The sequence below is a fragment of the Phaseolus vulgaris genome, chromosome 5, assembly GCF_051622355.1.
Source record: "Phaseolus vulgaris cultivar YP4 chromosome 5, ASM5162235v1, whole genome shotgun sequence".
Classification (NCBI taxonomy): domain Eukaryota; kingdom Viridiplantae; phylum Streptophyta; class Magnoliopsida; order Fabales; family Fabaceae; genus Phaseolus; species Phaseolus vulgaris.
In genome coordinates, this window is record NC_143502.1 from 3,530,709 (window position 1) to 3,549,690 (window position 18,982).

At 32.4% G+C, this 18,982-nt stretch overlaps 2 protein-coding genes across 2 annotated transcripts; one reads left to right on the forward strand and one right to left on the reverse strand.

Annotated features, from left to right (window-relative positions):
• The first annotated feature begins 1,961 nt into the window (after positions 1-1,961).
• AGL15 (AGAMOUS-like 15) lies at positions 1,962-8,569 on the forward strand. The gene is made up of 8 exons (XM_068643098.2): positions 1,962-2,326; positions 4,717-4,792; positions 6,208-6,272; positions 6,391-6,490; positions 6,618-6,659; positions 7,486-7,527; positions 7,616-7,782; positions 8,269-8,569. Exons 1-8 carry the CDS (start codon positions 2,145-2,147, stop codon positions 8,321-8,323), a joined length of 729 nt encoding a protein of 242 aa, XP_068499199.2. The 5' UTR covers positions 1,962-2,144; the 3' UTR covers positions 8,324-8,569.
• A 4,719-nt stretch (positions 8,570-13,288) lies between these two features.
• Positions 13,289-14,390, reverse strand: LOC137834874 (protein BPS1, chloroplastic). The gene has a single exon (XM_068643099.2). It carries the CDS (start codon positions 14,319-14,321, stop codon positions 13,371-13,373), a length of 951 nt encoding a protein of 316 aa, XP_068499200.1. The 5' UTR covers positions 14,322-14,390; the 3' UTR covers positions 13,289-13,370.
• Between the last annotated feature and the right edge of the window lie 4,592 nt (positions 14,391-18,982).

Below are 18,982 nucleotides of genomic sequence, written 5' to 3' on the forward strand. Positions count from 1 at the left end.
TGAACAATTCAAATTTAAGTCGTGTGCACAATAATGGATGTGAAAGAATTCACCATCACATCTCAATCTATTTTGCAAAGAAAGTTTATTCTTTGAAGTATTTTGAAGAACATCATTAATATAATATAGGTATTATCTAAAATTGTAAACTTTTTTTTCTATAATCAAAATCTTGCACAACTCATTACTTTTATTGAACAAGAGAAAACCCATGTGAAAAGAAGCATATGAGAAAAGTTAAGAAGCTTCTTATTTACCTTTCAATTTTGACCAACAAAATTGGTTGTTAAAATTATAAAACCCTCAATAAAATTTATTATTTTGAATTTTCTTTCAACTTCTTTTATGCTTTCTTTAGATTCTACTATAAATGAACAAAAAGAGAGAAAGAAAGTAAAAAAAATAAAAATTATGAAGGAAAATAAGTAAAAAGGTTGCAATTGATTTAACTAAATAAATGAAATAAAATGGGTAGGTAATACAAATGACCAAAATAGCCTTAGTTATAAAAGAATATATTAAATTGAGATATAATTTAGTAAGAAGTAATTATTTAATAGAATTGGAAATAATAATTAAAAACCTAATTTTATATTAATTAAACAATTAATTAGTGTGAAAATGTTATTGAAAATATTATTAAGAAGAGAAAAAGGTTAATAAAATAGTTTTTAGTATATTAATTTTTTGACTTGTTGATATTTCAAATAAATAAACTATTATTATTGGTATTTTTTTATCATATTAAATATATTTTTATTAAAATATAATAAAACTAAGATAACAATTAAGAAGAGAAAATTTAAATTTTTTAATATATTAATTTTATGTATTTCAACTTGATAAAAAGACAATTTAATAATGTTTATTATTTTATTTCATTAAATTTTTAATATTATTATTGTAACACATAGATAAACATTTAATTAACTTTAAATAATAATAACAATAGTAAATTATATTTGAGGCTAGCTCAGAAATGTTATTCAGTTACTGTAATTGAATGTGTTCTGAATTATATTGTCAAACCTATCCTTGTGGACCACACATCTTTTATTTTATTTGAGTGTTCCTTCCTTAATACAATTTTTTTAATATATTATTATCTAATTATATTTTCATTAATTATTTTTACTAAAATATAAACTAATTTAGCTTATAAATAAACTTAACATATTTTTATTCACTATAAATTGAGTAACTTTTAAATTTAGTTCTTTGACAACAAAATTTAGTTGGTTTTCATTCCTTAAATTATTAAAATTGTCATTGGTATATACTATTATTGGTATTGGTTAACTATTTATATGTTTTAGTCAGAAAGTGTCTATCCTAAATATCACCCACTGGTGTCTATTTAATTTTTTTCATTCTTTTTTTAAATTCTTAAAATAAATAATTTAGTTTCATATTTTATGAAAATAAAAATAATTTTAAATGTCTATTGAATACATCTCTCTCTATATATAATTCTGCTATTATTTTCCTTTGGCACATTAATTATTTAAGAATAATCTTGAAAAATATTACATAAGATACAAATTTTGTTGCTGCTATTTGAGTTAATCAATTCATTTTCGAGGTGGATGGATGAAAATTATTGTGGTTTTTTATTGTAATATAGTTTTATGGATTAATTAATAAACTCAAAATAAATATCTTAGAAACAAGTATGTTAAAGTAATAATTTATTTAAACAGCAGCTAAGATTTGTTTGTTAAAATAAAAAAAAAACAAAAAAAAAACTGTTTAGTTCAAAATAAGCAAAGTAGATAAGTAAATAAACAAAGTCATTAATTAATTATATTTAATGTGAAGATTAATAAAGAGTAAGTGAAGTGTGTTGAAAGAGAAAAAAAAAAGAAGAAGAAAAGAATGGGACCCACAGCAGGTGCAGAAGAAAATCCAAAACGGGGCAAAAAGGAAACAGTCTCTAAATGCACAGAGAACAACACGGAGCCATGCAAAGTTGCCGTTTTCAGCCAAGCCAACCTCTCTGCTCAGTCGTTTGAGGTAAAACGTTTTTCAGTCTCTCAACGCAGCCACCTTTTTCTTCTTCTCTTCTCTCTCCGACCAACCAAACACAGGGTCTTTTGTTTCGAACCTCGAACTCTGTCTTCATAATCTTGAGTTGGGCATGTTCAATGGGTCGAGGGAAGATCGAGATCAAAAGAATCGACAATGCCAGCAGCAGGCAAGTCACCTTCTCCAAGCGCAGAACAGGCTTGTTCAAGAAGGCACAAGAACTCTCCATTCTATGCGACTCCGAGGTTGCCGTCATAGTTTTTTCCAACACTGGCAAGCTCTTTGAGTTTTCCAGTTCCGGGTGCGTCTCCTTTTCTTCAACACCCCCTTGCATGTCCTCCTACTTTTCACTATACCCTTTTATCCTCTCATTTTTATTTTCTCTCTTTTTGAATCTATCTCCATGCATCTACTCCAAAGAATTAATCTTTTGTAATGAGTGAGAACTCCCTGTTGTAAAAATCGTGGCTTTAAAAAATTGGGCTGATGTGATCGATGTTGTTGCAGGGGGACAGGACTTCCCTTAACAACTGGTGGTGTTGTTTGTAAATAGATTTTAGATTTTGTTTGCAAAAAGATTAATTTGTTTTCTTTTCTTGATGGTGTTTATGTATGAAGATGGTTCTGATTCCATGGGGTTTTAAATTTGGTGTGGTCGGGGAATTTTAACCATGATTGTGTATAATGAGTGAAGATGATTTTGATTCCATTGGTTTTAAGCTTGATTTGATGAGTAAATTTTAAATATGGTGTATAATGTGTGAAGATGATTTTGATTCTATTGGTTTTAAATTTAGTGTAATTGTTAAATTTTAACTGTGGTTGTGTAATGTTTGAAATGATTTTGATTCTATTGATTTTAAATTTGGTGTGATTGATAAATTTTAACTATGGTAGCTGCAATTGAGGACTAAAATTTAGAACCTTTAGACTTACTCTGTGCTTAGAATATTGTGTGTGTCTATGATTTGTTCTATGTCTTGTCAAGGTAAAAGTTAGGGTGGTTTTGAAGTGAATTTTGTGTAAAAGGTTGAAAATTTCTGTTGGTTTGTGTGATTCAATTGATAATCGTTGCTAAAAAGTCTGTTCTGTGAACTTCATTGGTGTTTCAGCACAGCACTTGTGAAATAAAATAGTTTAGGGTCAGGGAACACTTCCCAGCAGCTCCATGCTCTGTTTGACTTTGTTTTCTTTTTTACAATTTTGTTTTATAACATTATCAAGCTAAAATTTTAAAATTGTTTTATGAGGGGCTCAATTTTACCAACATTTTGTCAAAGCTAGTTTAATAGAAAATACTAAAATTTACTGTTTATACAAGTTCCCCTGATTTCAATTCTAGAATTATGGTTCTGTCATGCAGGACAATTTTCTATGAAAGGATTGAATCCATTTTGAGAAGAATTATAAAAGAGAGATAAAATGAATGACTTTATTTTGAATATTTATGCTGTTGGAATTTGTTTTTGGTCTAACAGTTAGTTATCTTATATTATTGTCTGTATAATTGTTATATGATGTTGAAAATTCAATATATAGGAAGTAAGAATAATAGGTCTCAGAAAACTGATAATCTTTCAGGATATTTTGAAACTTTAAGCATGTCAAGCTATAAAGGGTAAATTGACCCAAGATCCTATTTAGAAATGAAAAAAAAAGCAGTTATGTCTTGTTTGAAATTATGTTGTCTTTTGTTTTGGTTGTTGCTTATCAAGCATTATCAAGCAAGTATTTTTACTAGGCAAAAGTTTTGAAGTATGAGACATAATATGGAAGGAGGCGTTGAGATCTTTACACTGGATTCACAGACTTTTGATAAAGTGCTAAGGATACAGGAATAGTAAATTGCTACTTGTAACTTTCCCTGTTCCCAGAAACTTATCTTTAGTGTTCTTATTGGATTTTAGGCTGATTTTTCTCCAAGCAACTTACAAACTTTATTGAATTTGCATGTACCATTATAATGAATTTGTCTAACTATATTATTATGTTATTTTATCAATGATATTTCTTTATCTTCTTCTCAACTGGATGTTTGAAGAACATTTTTTTTTTCAAATTCTATTAAACTAAATAGTAAGCTCATTGAAAGCTCTGGGAGACACCTTACAGCTCATAGAGAGCTCTCACAGACCAGACTCCTTAAATATTATGTCTCATACTTCAACTTCTCAGCAGGATGTTTAAATCAAATTCTATTAAACTCAATAGTAAGTTTTAAACACCTATTTATTTGTGTTATTAGTTAAAAAATAATCCCATCTTTTTTGTCAAAGTTAGTGCACATGTTTGAACAAACTACTCTGTAAGGAAGAAGAAAGTATTGAAATTAATTTATAGAAATCCTTTCATCTAATCTCTTAAATTTTTTTATTTATTTTATTTATAAAATGTTTTTAACTTTTATCTCAATTTTTTTAAAAAGTCTTTATAGAAAAGTTTAGTTTAGAAAAACAAATAGTGTGATAGATTTCATAAGGATTCCTTCCATGACCCAAAAACACAGTACAAGAATTATAGTACACTACATTACATAGACCTAACAAAATAGCTGTCACACATGTTTAACTGCACAAGGAAACTATGTATGACTACCATAACATAACAATTAACACATGAGAGGATATAAAAGCTTTGGCTCATTCCCTGAAATCTATATTTATTTTTTATATTTACAAATCCTTCTTGCAGCATGTTGCGTACAATTTCAAGATACAACAAATGTCTTGGTTCCACTGATGTTACTGTAGCAGAAATTAATTCACAGGTACTACTCTCTTGTACTTCTCTATCCTTCAAACCTTCAATAAGATTTCACATGTTGCAAGCTATTTTTATAGTCCAAACAAAACTCTTAATCAAATCCATTAACAAGGACTTGAACCAGATATGTCCCTTTTAAAAATTGACTTTTGAGGTAACACAGTTCGGTGTTTGATGATAAATGTTACAGAGTGATAAATAAATTTCATTGTTGAATAGTGCATTTTTTTTTACTCTTTTTATCATAAATCAGCTATATTTTGGTTAGAGTACAAACATTCAATTGCAAACTGGAAAATAATAATTTATTTTCTATCACCTTCTAATTCAGATACATACCTCTTACAATTCTTTTATCGATTTAAACAGCACATCTTTTCCTTATTTAAGATTCAAACAGAGTTTAAATCCCTATAGTTCTTAAGAAAGACACATGTTATATTTGTTTCTCCACTACTTAAATATAAGATATAGCTTTAAATAAAATTGTCTGAGCTTTAAATAATACACATCTTGTATTAGATTAGTGGAATTTACATCAAATATAAAAATTAATATACGAACTTCATTACTTCTTTTGGAGTTTTCTTAGCATGTCTCAAACATGTGATATTTGATTTCTCTTTGTGGGTAACTTGAATCTTTTACCAAATTGTGGCATAGTTTGTACTTCACCTTTTGATTAGAAGATTTATGATGAAAAACTAAAAGGAATTGACAGTATTAGTTTTAGAGATTGAATGACTTTTTTTCTTTTGCATTGTTAGATAATTTTTTGACATTCTTGTGTTGTTTTTTTATGTCAGTATTGATCAATGATAATTAAATAATCATTTATGCTGCATTATATCTCTCAATAGACATTTGTGATGATTTATTTGAAGATTTTTTGTATGTTCTAAAAGCTAATAACAAAATGTAAATTATTGATCTAGCATGTAATTTTGTAGAAACTCCAACTGGAACTCTATAATTAGTGATTAAATGTAAAGCAAGAACTATGGAGTCCGGTACTGTATGATGCATACAAAATACTCTTCCATTTTATCCACCCTATTTTCTCTTAAGTTTAAAAATGTTACTTTTTCAATCAGCACTCAAACACTCCTCCATTTTATCCATCGCTTGAATCCTATTTCTTGCTCCTCCATTCTTTTGTACACTTGAGTTGAGATACATACCATGTGATTTGTGATATTTCTCCAATTTTCACCATAAATATATAAAACTAAGTACAACTTTTTTAGGTCTTGACATTCAGTTACCATTATAGATAATCTATTAGGTAGTTTGGTTATCTTTGTCATTTATTTTGTTTGTCTGCATTGATTTTAAAATTTCTTTCATTTGGTTCTTCCTTATCATCATTTCTCTTTAGCTTTATTAGGGATTACTATGCTAATATATTTTTTTATTTAGAAGGAAGATTCTAAGATGGTGGACATTCTAAGAGACGAAATTTCAAAGATAGAAACAAAGCAATTGTATGTGTTTAATCAATCTCTTAGAAATTTTCTTTTATATTTTTGTTATTTTGCATTTTCCTCTTTTTTTTGTTGTTGATAGCAGTACAACTTATGAGTACCAACTTTGTGACTATAGACAGTTATTGGGCAAGGATCTGTCAGGATTGGGAATAAAGGAATTGCAAAATTTAGAACAGCAACTTAGTGAGGGATTATTGTCTGTCAAGGCAAGAAAGGTCACATTTTATTCTATCCCTTTTCCATTTCTCTATGTTCTTTTGTTTTTTCCTTTTCATGGTCAGTAAAACATAATTTATGTTTTCTGCTGAGAGCATGTTTTACCCTTAACCTTTGATCTTTCAGGAAGAACTACTTATGGAGCAGCTGGAACAATCTAGAGTTCAGGTATATCAGAATCACATGTTAGGTTTATAAATAGAAAGATATGGAAGATATGTTTTCTGAAATAGAAAGATCAATAATTGATGGAAACCCCTCTTTAGATCACAAATTCAACATCTCAAAATTTAAGGAAAAATTAGAAACAAAAGAAAAGAGCAGATGGGAGATAAGAAATGAGAGCAATGTCACAATCCCTATGGATTGATAAGCTGAGGAGGATTTGTTACAAAGAAAAGTTTCTTTTGTAAGAATTAAAGGTACAAAACAAGAACTAAAACTCTCTCACTTAGCACAAAACTAATTTTGATTTCATCCAAATCTGATTACACAAGTTCCCTTTAGCCTATTTCTACTATATGACTAAAACCCAGTAAGGTTCATTCTGAAGAGACAGAATAAGAACTCAAAAGGTCCAAACACTAATAAACAAAATTAACTAAGGCCCAACAAGACCTGATTACAAGGATTTTAAAAAAAATTACAAAAGTCCTATTCCGAGCCTCCTTTCATTTTCTTGATCTTCATGGATGGACCTCCATCAATAACTTTAGAAGTAACATAAAATTTCATATTTGATATTTATAAACTGCACCAGATCAGCAAGTTAGACCTTTCTCATTGATGTGCACCTACAGTTAGAAGCATGGTTGGTCCTCATAAAAGGCTGAAGCATTTGATTTTAGTGCTTAAAATTGTGGATAAAATTGAAATGTGTATCAATTTTAGGATATAATGAACTTGGGAATATACTAGTTATTTATTCATATCAAGGGTCAAAGAAAAATGTACCTCTTTTGTAATTGTATCTTTTTTGGTCAATTCTTTCCAGGAACAGCGGGTTATGTTGGAGAATGAAACTTTGCGGAGACAGGCAAATATTATTCACTTTCCCTTAGTATACAATGTTGATCTTCCAGCATCTTATGTCACTAATACCTTTGTCTTTCTTCCTAATATAGATTGAGGAGCTTCGTTGTCTGTTTCCGCAAACAGAAAGCATGGTGCCATTTCAATATCCACCTTCTGAAAGAAAGAACACCTTTGTAAATACTGGTGCCAGATGTCTCAACTTGGCCAATAACTGTGGCCATGAGAAAGGAAGTTCTGACACAGTATTTCATTTGGGGTACTATGTTTTTTCAATTACCTCACCTTTAAAATAAATTGTCTGGATCTTGACAGCCTATGTTTTGTGTGTGAACTAAAAACAATACTTTTCTTGATTTTCATGGATAAAATACTTTCACTATGATTTGGATTGAAGACAGTCTCAAGTGACTGAAGCCACACATGTTGTTCAGTACTGTCACAGTTGTTTTCACTATCACACATATATTTATAAAGCAAGTGTCTTGCATGAATACTGTATAGGGTGATGTTGTCGCAATAGTCTTATGTATATTTGAATTCAACAAGTTTTCTTGCATTAGTTTTAGCATCCTTGGCTAAACCTCTTTCTCTCAGTTTTTTACCTATAGTATTTTCAGACCTAGCTAATTAGTTAGCTACACACGCATCAAAATATTTGAATGCACTAAAACACTAGTCAATTTTGAGGGATTTTCCTCCTATTTTATGTTCATTTTCTGACTTTATTGGTGTCATTCTGTAGGTTGCCTGCTGGTGTTCAAGAGGAAGGCCCGCAAGAAAGAAACCTTTTCAAATGACTTTGCAGAGTTCTGATTTTCTTATTTGAATAGGGAAAATAGAATTTCAGACTAATTTATTGCAGTTGTATTCATGTACAATATAGATTAGGGAGAAAGGTTATGACTAAAAGTGACCCTCAAGTTATAAATTGGAATTTGGCTCTTTTAGAATATTGGCAAGATGCAGATTGACCATTTTTACCGATTTGTGGCCTAATTAACTGTGATTGTGAAAGGTCTAATGAAGACATTGTTTTGTTTTTATACTATCCTTTTTTATGTTTTCTTTCTATCTTAATCATGTGCCACAACCAACATGTCTGCAGTTTCCTATTTCATCATTCACCAAGTTGGTTTATTTATTTTAACTCCCTTAAATGTTTAGGTTTATATTACTCTTCCACACTAATCTTTCTTAATGTTTTCTTTCTGTCTACATTTCCGTTGTCTTCTTGGTTCATGATAAGAGATTTTTTGTTCTCTTACTGAGAGACAGGTGACATGCAGGAATCATTGTCCTTGTCATTGGATTGGATGGGAATGATCCTAAACTGCTAAAGAAATTAAACCCGTGTTTCATTGCTTATTTTAAAAAGGTAATCGTTGTTATAGTAGAGAACATGTTGAGAATAAAAGTCATTGCTTTGTGGAAGATAAGTTTTCATTAACTCCTTTCATTTTCTTAATTTCCTAGACATTTTCTTGCTGCTGAGAAGTTACATAATTCTGAATCATCTAAGAACAAGTAATTCATATTATTATAAATGGTATCAGGGGAAAGAAATAGATGAAATAGATTTCTGAGATATCTTACAAATGTGATTACAGACTGTTTTACAACCTAAAGAAAGAAATAATAGGCAATGAAAGCCAGAAATAATGAGTGTTTAAAGCTGTACAAATCAAATAAAATCAAATCACTAACAAATCTGTCCTAATAAACATAAAATGGAATCTGTACTTAATTATAACATAATTCTCCTAATTATGCAACACTCCCCCTCAAGTTGGTGAATGTATATCTATCATTCCCAACTTGCAAGTAAGATCTTCGAATTGTTTTATGGGAAGTCCCTTAGTAAACATATCTGCCAATTGGAGTCTTGAAGGGATGTACTCAGTGGCTATAAGACCATCATCCAACTTCTCTTTAATATGTGTCGGTCTATCTCTACGTGCTTTGTTCGATCATGTTGAACCGGATTGTGTGCAATACTGATAGCGGACTTATTATCACATGCCAAACCCATAGGAGCTTCATATTTTATTTTTAGGTCATCAAGTATGATCTTCATCCATAAGAGTTCACACACCCCTTGAGCCATGGCTCTAAATTCTGGCTCTGCACTTGATCTTGCAACTACATTTTGCTTCTTGCTCCTCCATGTCACCAGATTTCCACCCAAGAACATGCAGTAGCCTGTGGTGGATCTCCTATCAACAATCGATCCTGCATAGTCAACATCAGTATATACTTTCATAGATAAGTTTTCCCCCTTTTTGAATAGCAATCCTTTTCCTGGAGAGGCTTTTAAGTACTGAATAATTTTATCTACTGCCTGCACGTGTCTTTCTCTTGGATCATGCATAAATTGACTAACCACACTAACTGCATAGGCTATATCTGGCCTAGTGTGTGAAAGATAAATGAGTTTTCCCACAAGTCTTTGATATTGTGTCTTCTCCACTTTTGGGTTTTCCTCATCATTCCCAATCCTATGATTTTGCTCTATTGGCACTCCAGTGGGCTTACAACCCAACTTACCAATCTCTTTGAGAAGATCAAGGATGTATTTCCTTTGAGAAATAAAGATGCCCTGTCTCGAGTAAGCAACCTCTATCCCAAGGAAGTACTTCAGCTTCCCAAGATCCTTCATTTCAAATTGAGCAGCTAGTCTCTCCCTCAAATTTTGTTTTTCAATCTCATCATCACCTGTAATAATCATATCATCTACATAGACCAAAAGTAGAGTGAGTTTACCATTCTGAGAATGTTTTATAAACAGAGTATGGTCACCTTGGCTTTGTCGGTACCCCAAAGATACCATAGCTTGAGTAAACCTTCCAAACCAAGCACGAGGTGATTGTTTAAGACCATATAGGGCCTTCTTAAGTCTGCACGCCTTATTCCCTTCATTAACAATACCATAACCAGGTGGAATCTCCATGTATACTTCTTCCTCCAAGCTTCCATGCAAGAAGGCATTTTTAACATCAAATTGATGCATTGCCCAACCAAAGTGTGCTGCTAGGGAGAGAATAATCCTGACGGTATTCATTTTTGCCACTGGAGCAAAAGTCTCCTCATAATCGATCCCATAGGTTTGAGTGTACCCTTTTGCAACCAACCTTGCTTTATATCGATCCAGTGTGCCATCAGACTTATACTTAACTGTGTATATCCACCTACAACCCACTGCTTTCTTATCTTTTGGTCTCTCTACAATCTCCCAAGTCTCATTCCTTTCTAACGCGCTCATTTCTTCATTCATGGCTCGAATCCAGTTCTCATCTTTTAAGGCTTCTTGTACCGATGAAGGGATTTTGATAGAATCAATAGCTGAAAGAAAACTCTGGTGCTGCATAGAAAGTTTATCTTTTTTCTTTTCTCAAGGCAATAGGTAAATCATTTAGGTTAGGTTCAAAAGCAGTATTTAAGGTGTCCTCAAGAGTCTCACTGGTATGAGTTCTTACCTCCGGTTCAGACAATTGAAGTTGCTGTTCGACCAGGACGGGTTCTTGTTGCCTTCGCTGATATTGTTTTCCAAAATATTTGTCTTCATTATTCTTCTCTGGTAATGATGTTGGTGCAGGGTCTTTGTCATCCTCCCTAAGAACGAAATCCTGCAACAAAGGAAAAGGTGGCAACTCAAGGTCCTCAGCTTCTTGAATACTCTCCCCCTGAAGCTGAGAACTAGGAAAGAAAGACTCTGTTTCATGGAAGGTGACATCTTTGGAAATATACACTTTACGACTTTGAGGATGATAACATTTGTATCCCTTTTTGTTGGGGGCATAACCTATGAAGACACATTTGATGGCACGAGGATCTAACTTACCTCGATAAGGACTATGAACATGGACAAAAGCAGGACAACCAAAGACACGATTCTGAAGACTATTCAACATGGGAATAGAAGGATAGAATGTGGTCATAACCTGAATAGGAGTAACACCCTCTAGAACCCGAGAGGGTAATCTATTAATCAAATAAGTGGCAGTCAGGACTGCTTCCCCCCAGTAAGATCTAGGAACAGATGTTTGGAAAAGTAAAGCTCGAGTAACCTCAAGGAGATGACGATTTTTCCTTTCAGCAACCCCATTTTGTTGAGGAGTGTCCACACAGGTTAATTCATGAACAACTCCATTTTCCTCAAGGAACTTGGAAAGGTTTTGGTTCACATATTCTCTTCCATTATCAGAACGCAATCTCTTAATTGGACTTTCAAATTGTGTTTGAATCATTCTGTAAAACTTTACAAACAAGTGAAAAACTTCAGACTTATCTTTCATGAGGAATATCCAAGTAACCCGAGTACAATCATCAATAAATGAAACAAACCATTTTGCACCCGAGATATTAGAAATAGATGAAGGTCCCCATACATCTGAATGAATAAGATCAAAAGGTTTAGAACTTTTATTACCATTGGGAGGAAAAGTTGTCCGATGGTGTTTAGCAAACTGACAAACATCACAATGAAATGACTCAGCAGACACTTTTGTAAATAAAACAGGAAATAAGGACTTTAGGGTACTAAATGGAGGATGACCAAGACGTCTGTGTTGAAGCCATATCTGAGAGGATGACCAAGATTCACGACCTTGCTGAAGATTAGAAGTGTGTGCCTGTAGTCTAGCATCCTTTTTACTTTCTTCATGCTGTAAATAATATAACCCGCCCTGCTCTTTAGCAATTCCAATAGTCTTCCCCGTGGCAAGATCCTGAAAAACACAATGGGAAGGGAAAAATACCACTGCACAATTTAAATCTTGGGTAATCTTTTGAATAGACAAGAGGTTATTGGATAGTTTGGGAACATGAAGCACATTTTTTAAAGGAAATGAAGGTTGAAGGTGAATGTTACCACGACCATTAATGGGGGTAGTGGAACCATTAGCAACAGTAATATATGGCTTACCGGATAAAGTAGTGTAGGATGAAAAAAAAGGGAATGAGGTGTCATATGATCAGTAGCACCAGAGTCTATAATCCAGATATTTTCAGTACTAGAAGCATTAAAGGATAAAAAACTAGAACTCTTACCACTCATAGTAAAGGAACAATAGCTAGATGGCTTACTAAGGGAGTCCATGAGAGTTCAAAACCAACTTTTTTCAGATTGGCAAAATTTGATCCTGTTCACGCACACACAAAAATCTGCCGGAAAAATTTTCCGGTGGCGGTTTCCGGCGGCCGACGGCGGTTTTCGGCGAGCAGTGACAGTTCCGGCGAGCGGTGCAGTTTCCGGCGAGCGACGACAATGGTGGTCGGTGGTGGTGGTCGGCGGTGGTCAATGGCGATGGCAGTAACGGTCAATGGTGCAAGGTGGTGGTCAATGGAGAAAGGATAAGGAAAATAGAAAGTTGCAGCAATGAAGGCTGTCCAAAAAAAAAATAATTGCAGCAATAAAGGCTGTCAAGAAATAGATGAAATAGATTTCTGAGATATCTTACAAATGTGATTACAGTCTCTATTTATAGACTGTTTTACAACCTAATTAAAGAAAGAAATAATAGGCAATGAAAGCCAGAAATAATGAGTGTTTAAAGCTGTACAAATCAAATAAAATCAAATCACTAACAAATCTGTCCTAATAAATATAAAATGGAATCTGCACTTAATTATAACATAATTCTCCTAATTATGGAACAGTATCTTTAGAATCATATCTTTTGTTATTCTTATTACAAATGTCATTCATTACAAATGTCATTCAGTGTGCAAATAACCACTATATATATATATATATATTACAGAAGTAATCAAGAACTACCGCTATATCCATAATATATGATAAATGATCAGACACTTGATTTGTGTGTCTATATACATGATAAATAATCAGACACTTGATTTCTGTGGCTGTTGCTGTAGTCGAAAACGGTCAATTAATTCAGATCTCTGAGTCATTACATTGGCAAACAGATTATCCACCTCCTTGCTTATATTATCAGATAACTTCTCCAACACTCGCAGCTTGGTTTGCAATTCCTTGGCTGCATCGTGTCTTCTTACTTTGTCAGAAGCAACAAGGTCAGCAACAACATCGTTGACCCCTTTGATCTCGCTGAAGATGGGCCTTTTCTCCATGAACGGTTCACTAATTTTGAAATCAAGTGTGGCAACCAAGGAACTATCAAACCCACCAGCAATATTTCTCAGCTCCGTGTATGGCTTACCATCACCATATAAACCAGACAACAAAACCCCACATACCCAGAATCCAATACTCCTCATCTCCTTCACAGCCTCATGAACAACCCTCTTCTTGCCAGAGAAAACCCTTGTTTCCTCAAGATCTTTACCAAAGTTGGCGCTGAAACCCCCTGGCTGAAATTGAATTCCTTTCAGATGCTTTCTAGCCAAAGAAGGCGAATCCTGCACCAGGGTCAAACCATGAGCCAGAGAAATCCTAGCTTGACCAAGATGCGAAAGACAAGAAGAAACAGAATTCAAAAGCTCTAGCAAACTCAAGGTGTAGCTGAGATACCCTTCTGTGGAACCAACCTCCCATTTACTCATTGGGTAGTCCATATCAGCAACAAGCTTTGCAAAAGCCTCGTTGATCAAAGGCAAGAGGCCTAAACACCTTTGAAACCATGTCAAGGACAGGGTTTCTGATCTGACTTTCAAATCCGAAGCTAATTGGTCAATTGATTTAGACACATGGGATTTGAAAGCCTGAAGTGAAGATGATGACAACTCCTCTGATCGAGGATGTGTGATGGGATGGTGGCGATTCTCCAGCTTGAAGAAACAATGTTTTGCCAGTTTCTCTATCAAAAGTACCATTGCTTGTTGGTGGTTATTGGAAGTTATAACACAAGAGATGTTTCAAACAAAGGTTTGAATGTTTGGTTGCGTGACTAAACTTAAATAGCAATTAACACGCGCATTCATTATCAACACGCGCATTGCAGAATAGTTACATAATAATATATTTCGATTTGAAAACAGAATCAATGTAATTATCATATACTTTATATTGTTTTGAAAAAAAGTAATCAATTAATTGATTATTTTATTAAATACTTTTAATTCAAAAAAACAGTTTACCAACTAATTTATAAGGCCTATAAGAAAAGAGTGTTCCAGAACACACACAAAAAACGAGGTACAAGAATTTGGCGGCGGTCAAAAGTGTTTATCATAACTAACACGGTGTTTGCAGTTCCACTTGCCCACACAAATTTGGATTCAGTTTCTGTGTATGGAAGAAGGTTCCAAGTGGGTAGCAGAAACAGCAATGGAAGTGTTTCATAACTTACTCCAAAGATTTGAAGTTCTTGAGTCTTTCTTTTTAAGCAAGAGAGTCTAAAGTGGTCAAGGATGAGTTTTGTTTGACTTTCTACCAAATTTCACACAGAATTTTGAGTGGTCTAATTAATTGTGAGGGATAGATAAGTTTTAAATTTGAATAAAATATCATACTCACAGCATATAACATTAACTTACATTTAAAAGATATAAATATTAAATAAATCAATATCACGAAGTATAAGAAAATTATTAAAATAAAATCAATTTAAAGATAAAAATAATTAACTATTATTTAATTAAATTCAATATTATTTTAAAGATTTAAAAAAAATCAATTGATATTAAATTGATTTTTATTATTAATAAATAGTTTTTAAAATAATATTTAATTAATTATCAAAATTTTAATTATTAATCATAACATTCAAATAATTAATAAATAAAAATTGAATAAATAATTAAATATTAATGTAAATTTTTTTATTAATAATATAAACTAATAATAAAAAATATTTTAAATATTTAAAAAATTTAACTTTAAAAACCAATTATTTTTATCTTTAAATTTAATTTTATATAAAAATTTATAACAGTGATTAAAAAAGTATAAAAAAAAAGAGAATGAGAGTAGATGGCTAAAATTTATAAATGAAAAATAGATATAGAGATTAAAATTTTAAAAACAGATCGATATATAATTTTATGACTGAATCAAAAAGAGTGCCTTGTGCTAGAATTTTAAGTGTGAATCTAGTCTTAGAAATGACAAAGTTCCCTAACATAAGAAAGACGAACCCGTTCCCTAACATCAAAAAGAGTGCCTTGTGCCTACAATGTATGTAACATTCAATAATTTATTTACACTTTGTCCGAGTTCTGTATTAGGTAGAAGGAGCAAGTGTTTATATCAGTATGTAAACAGAAAAATTCAGCAGTATATATAAGTGAAAAAGATTTTCAGATTTATGTTTTCTTAAGATTTTGGATGAAGATGAGGTTATATTCTTTTGTGTAATTGGTTATCTTTTTTTGTTTCTTCCCTCATGTTTCTCATCAAGAGGTATCAAAGCAAAAGATTCATTTTAGTGAAAAAAAATGGAGTGGATGAGACAAGGTTTCTTCAAGATTGCAAGTGTTGTTCACATATTTTTTTTTTTACTCATGAAAATTGATATTTTGTACTAGGATCAATTGTATATGTGAAAAGCTATAAAATGTTTAGCAGAAATGGAAGTAAAGGATTATAGGTATGGTCTAATAAATAAGAGATTTAGGTGTGTAATTGTATGGATGGAGTGGACCATACTCCATTTCATAATGAAAAAGTGCGATGGAGGGGACAATTGACAATGTGGAATGCATAAAGTGAAAGGCCTGTTTGGTTTGGATACTAGTCTTTCCAATGCTTTCTTTCACGTGCTCTGCTGCTTGGCCATCTCATCATTGGTGTGCAATATGCATAATCCATCAATTTATCTTCACCAACACCATTTCTCCATTCTATACCCATATTTAAGACAAAACTACCAAAACCATGTCAAACACAACTTGCGCCCATTTTTATTTCATCTTATCCCAATTGGACCATGTCACTTCAAATAACAAAATAATATTTTTACAATCTTCTAGTACTCTCTACCATTTTTACTTATACATCCTTATCACATCACATAGTAGCCGGTATATATTTTTATGTGACCAACACCATTTCCTAATAACTCTGCACCATTTATATCTCGTGATGTCTAATTAGTTTCTGGATAATATTGTAAGTGGGGACCCATGTGTTAATAAGTGGGGACCCATAAATAACTTTCTGCATGGTCATTGTCTTCAATTTTGTTTTTGCATTCCTGTAAGTGGAACTGAATGTTGTGTGTAAGTGACACATAGTTGGAATGTATGTATTTTAATTGGGTGGGTTTTAGCATGATGTGGTGGTCATTTGTTTTGTGAAAGTTTAGAGAATGGAAACTTCATGGTCCAAGAATTCTGTCTCTCATGCAAAAGCTGATATGAAGGTACTAATTTTACATTTTGTTCATAATAGTTGAATATTTTTGAAATTCACATGGTTGAACAAGTAAAGTTGTTGTTATTGGTTTATGTTGTGATGTTGCAGGTACGAGTTAGGCACAATGTGCTGACTCAATATATTGTTGATGTCAACCATAACGTCTTAGTTACAAGTTTGACGAGGGCATCCCAAGTTTACTATGAAGTGAAGAATGTTAGTGAAATATATTTGGCAGGTTGTGTCGCCGTTTTGCAGGTTAGTTAAAATTTGTAAAATTATGTTGTATTAAATTATTAGTGATCTTGTTTAATTGTTAATTAGTTGTGTATTATGTTTTTAGAAATAAGTGTGGGCGGTCCACCATGTGGGTGTTGGTGATCATGCCCAATGTATAGGTATTCCACGATTTTTGCATTGGCCATGTGTTAATAATCGTGGAAGGTTACATGAAGTTTTTTTATCTGCTGAGGTATATTTGCGATTTGTTAAGTTTTTGGTGCATGTTATTGCAGAAAATTAATCCAAATTTTGTATGGGATTGGCCAGTAAGTGCTGAAGAGGAAGGAATCCAAATTTTGAAAGAAGCCTTAGCAGATTCTGATGAGGGTGTTGGGGAAGGTAGTGGTGGTAAAAGTGAGTGGGACGACTTACTTTACCAGCACAAACTTTCTTAGAAGAAAGTTGCAGATAACGAATTAAAAATTGATTATTTGGATAAGCAAATTAAAGAGGTCCGACAAATGCTTGTTAAAGAAAACGAGTGGTCAGTTGGATTTGTGCGTGGAGCCAACCTAACCTCTCATGGGGCAACTTGTGCTGGTCCAACCTCATGCAGTTTGGATATTTCCAAAATTTATAAAACATTTTTTGTATTCAAGTTTGACATGAAACGGTAAGTACATATAATTGTAGTAAGTACATATAATTGTAGCCATTACTTCATTTGTTGTTATTGCTTGATTATTGAGTTGGTGTTAAATGTTGATGTAGTGTCATTGTGGATATACAAAACAACATGTTGACAAGGTTGGATTTGCAATCATTAAGGCCGCGGTCAAGAGTTGACAACATGGTAAAAATCTACATATTGTAGTAGTTGTTCTATTTACTTGTAATATTTACTTAGTTATGTTGAATGTGTTTGTAGGTTATGCTATTTGTAACCGGCTTCTTAAATATGAATCAAATTTTTCATTTTGGAGTGGTGAATCGTTTTTCATTCAATCCGTTTTTTGTGGTTAGTGTTCATTTAAATTCATTTTTATTTCTTTTAAGTTTTTGTTAATACTAATAATAGAGTTTGTTGTTGCAGACTCGTGTAATTGAGGAGATGATCAACAATGGGGGACAAAATTCATGGTCCAGTTCGGATTACATGTCATTTTATGAGAATGCTTTATTCCCATATCAGGGAATATCTTATTGTGATTATGTAAGTTAATATTATTGATGTTTTGTGTGAAATTTGTTGGTGTTTGTTACAATGGTGATGTTGAGTGTGACTTTAAACTTTGCAATGTTTTGTAGGTGTTTGTCCCAACCGTGTTCAAGGAGCACTGGTGGTTGTACGCACTCAATTGTCGAAGCAGGCAAATTGCATGTATTGGACTCCATTGGTCATGGAATTGAAGATCGATACAAGATTGATAAAGCAATGGTAAATACTTGGATGTTCTTGAATACTTATGAATATATTTGGTTTGGATTTGTTTATCATTGTTGTTAAATTGTATGTTGTAGGTTGACCGTCTGCAACACCTTTTTGAAATTCTTGACGAATTTTGTGGAAAGAGTGGTCCTCAAATTTCATTGGTAAAAGAAAATGTTCCCCTACAACCGAATAGGTTAGTATTGATAGTAATATTGATATTTATTTTGATTTGATATTTTCTCTAATTTGGTTTGGAGTTAATATTTTGAATTGTTGTTTAGGGTTAAATTTATTTTGGTTGTATGCAGTTATGACTGTGGTATTTTAGTTGTGAAATATATGGAGTTGTGGGATGGTTCACAACACTTGGAAGGGAATACCTTTCCGAATTACACCACGGTAAGAGTTATTTTGATTACTTAACACGTTTTATTTATAGTTTGGTGATTGCAAACTGATTCCATGATATATTATTTAGAAGGAGCTCCTATGCTTTCGTCAAGATATGCTATTTTCGTGGGTGCT

Excerpts from the sequence above, each read along its gene's own strand:
- AGL15 (XM_068643098.2), top strand. The coding sequence starts at position 2,145 with ATGGGTCGAGGGAAGATCGAGATCAAAAGAATCGACAATGCCAGCAGC. Across the intron at positions 6,491-6,617 it reads TGTCTGTCAAGGCAAGAAAG|GAAGAACTACTTATGGAGCA; the intron begins GTCACATTTTAT and ends TTGATCTTTCAG. Across the intron at positions 6,660-7,485 it reads TGGAACAATCTAGAGTTCAG|GAACAGCGGGTTATGTTGGA; the intron begins GTATATCAGAAT and ends AATTCTTTCCAG.
- LOC137834874 (XM_068643099.2), bottom strand. The coding sequence starts at position 14,321 with ATGGTACTTTTGATAGAGAAACTGGCAAAACATTGTTTCTTCAAGCTG.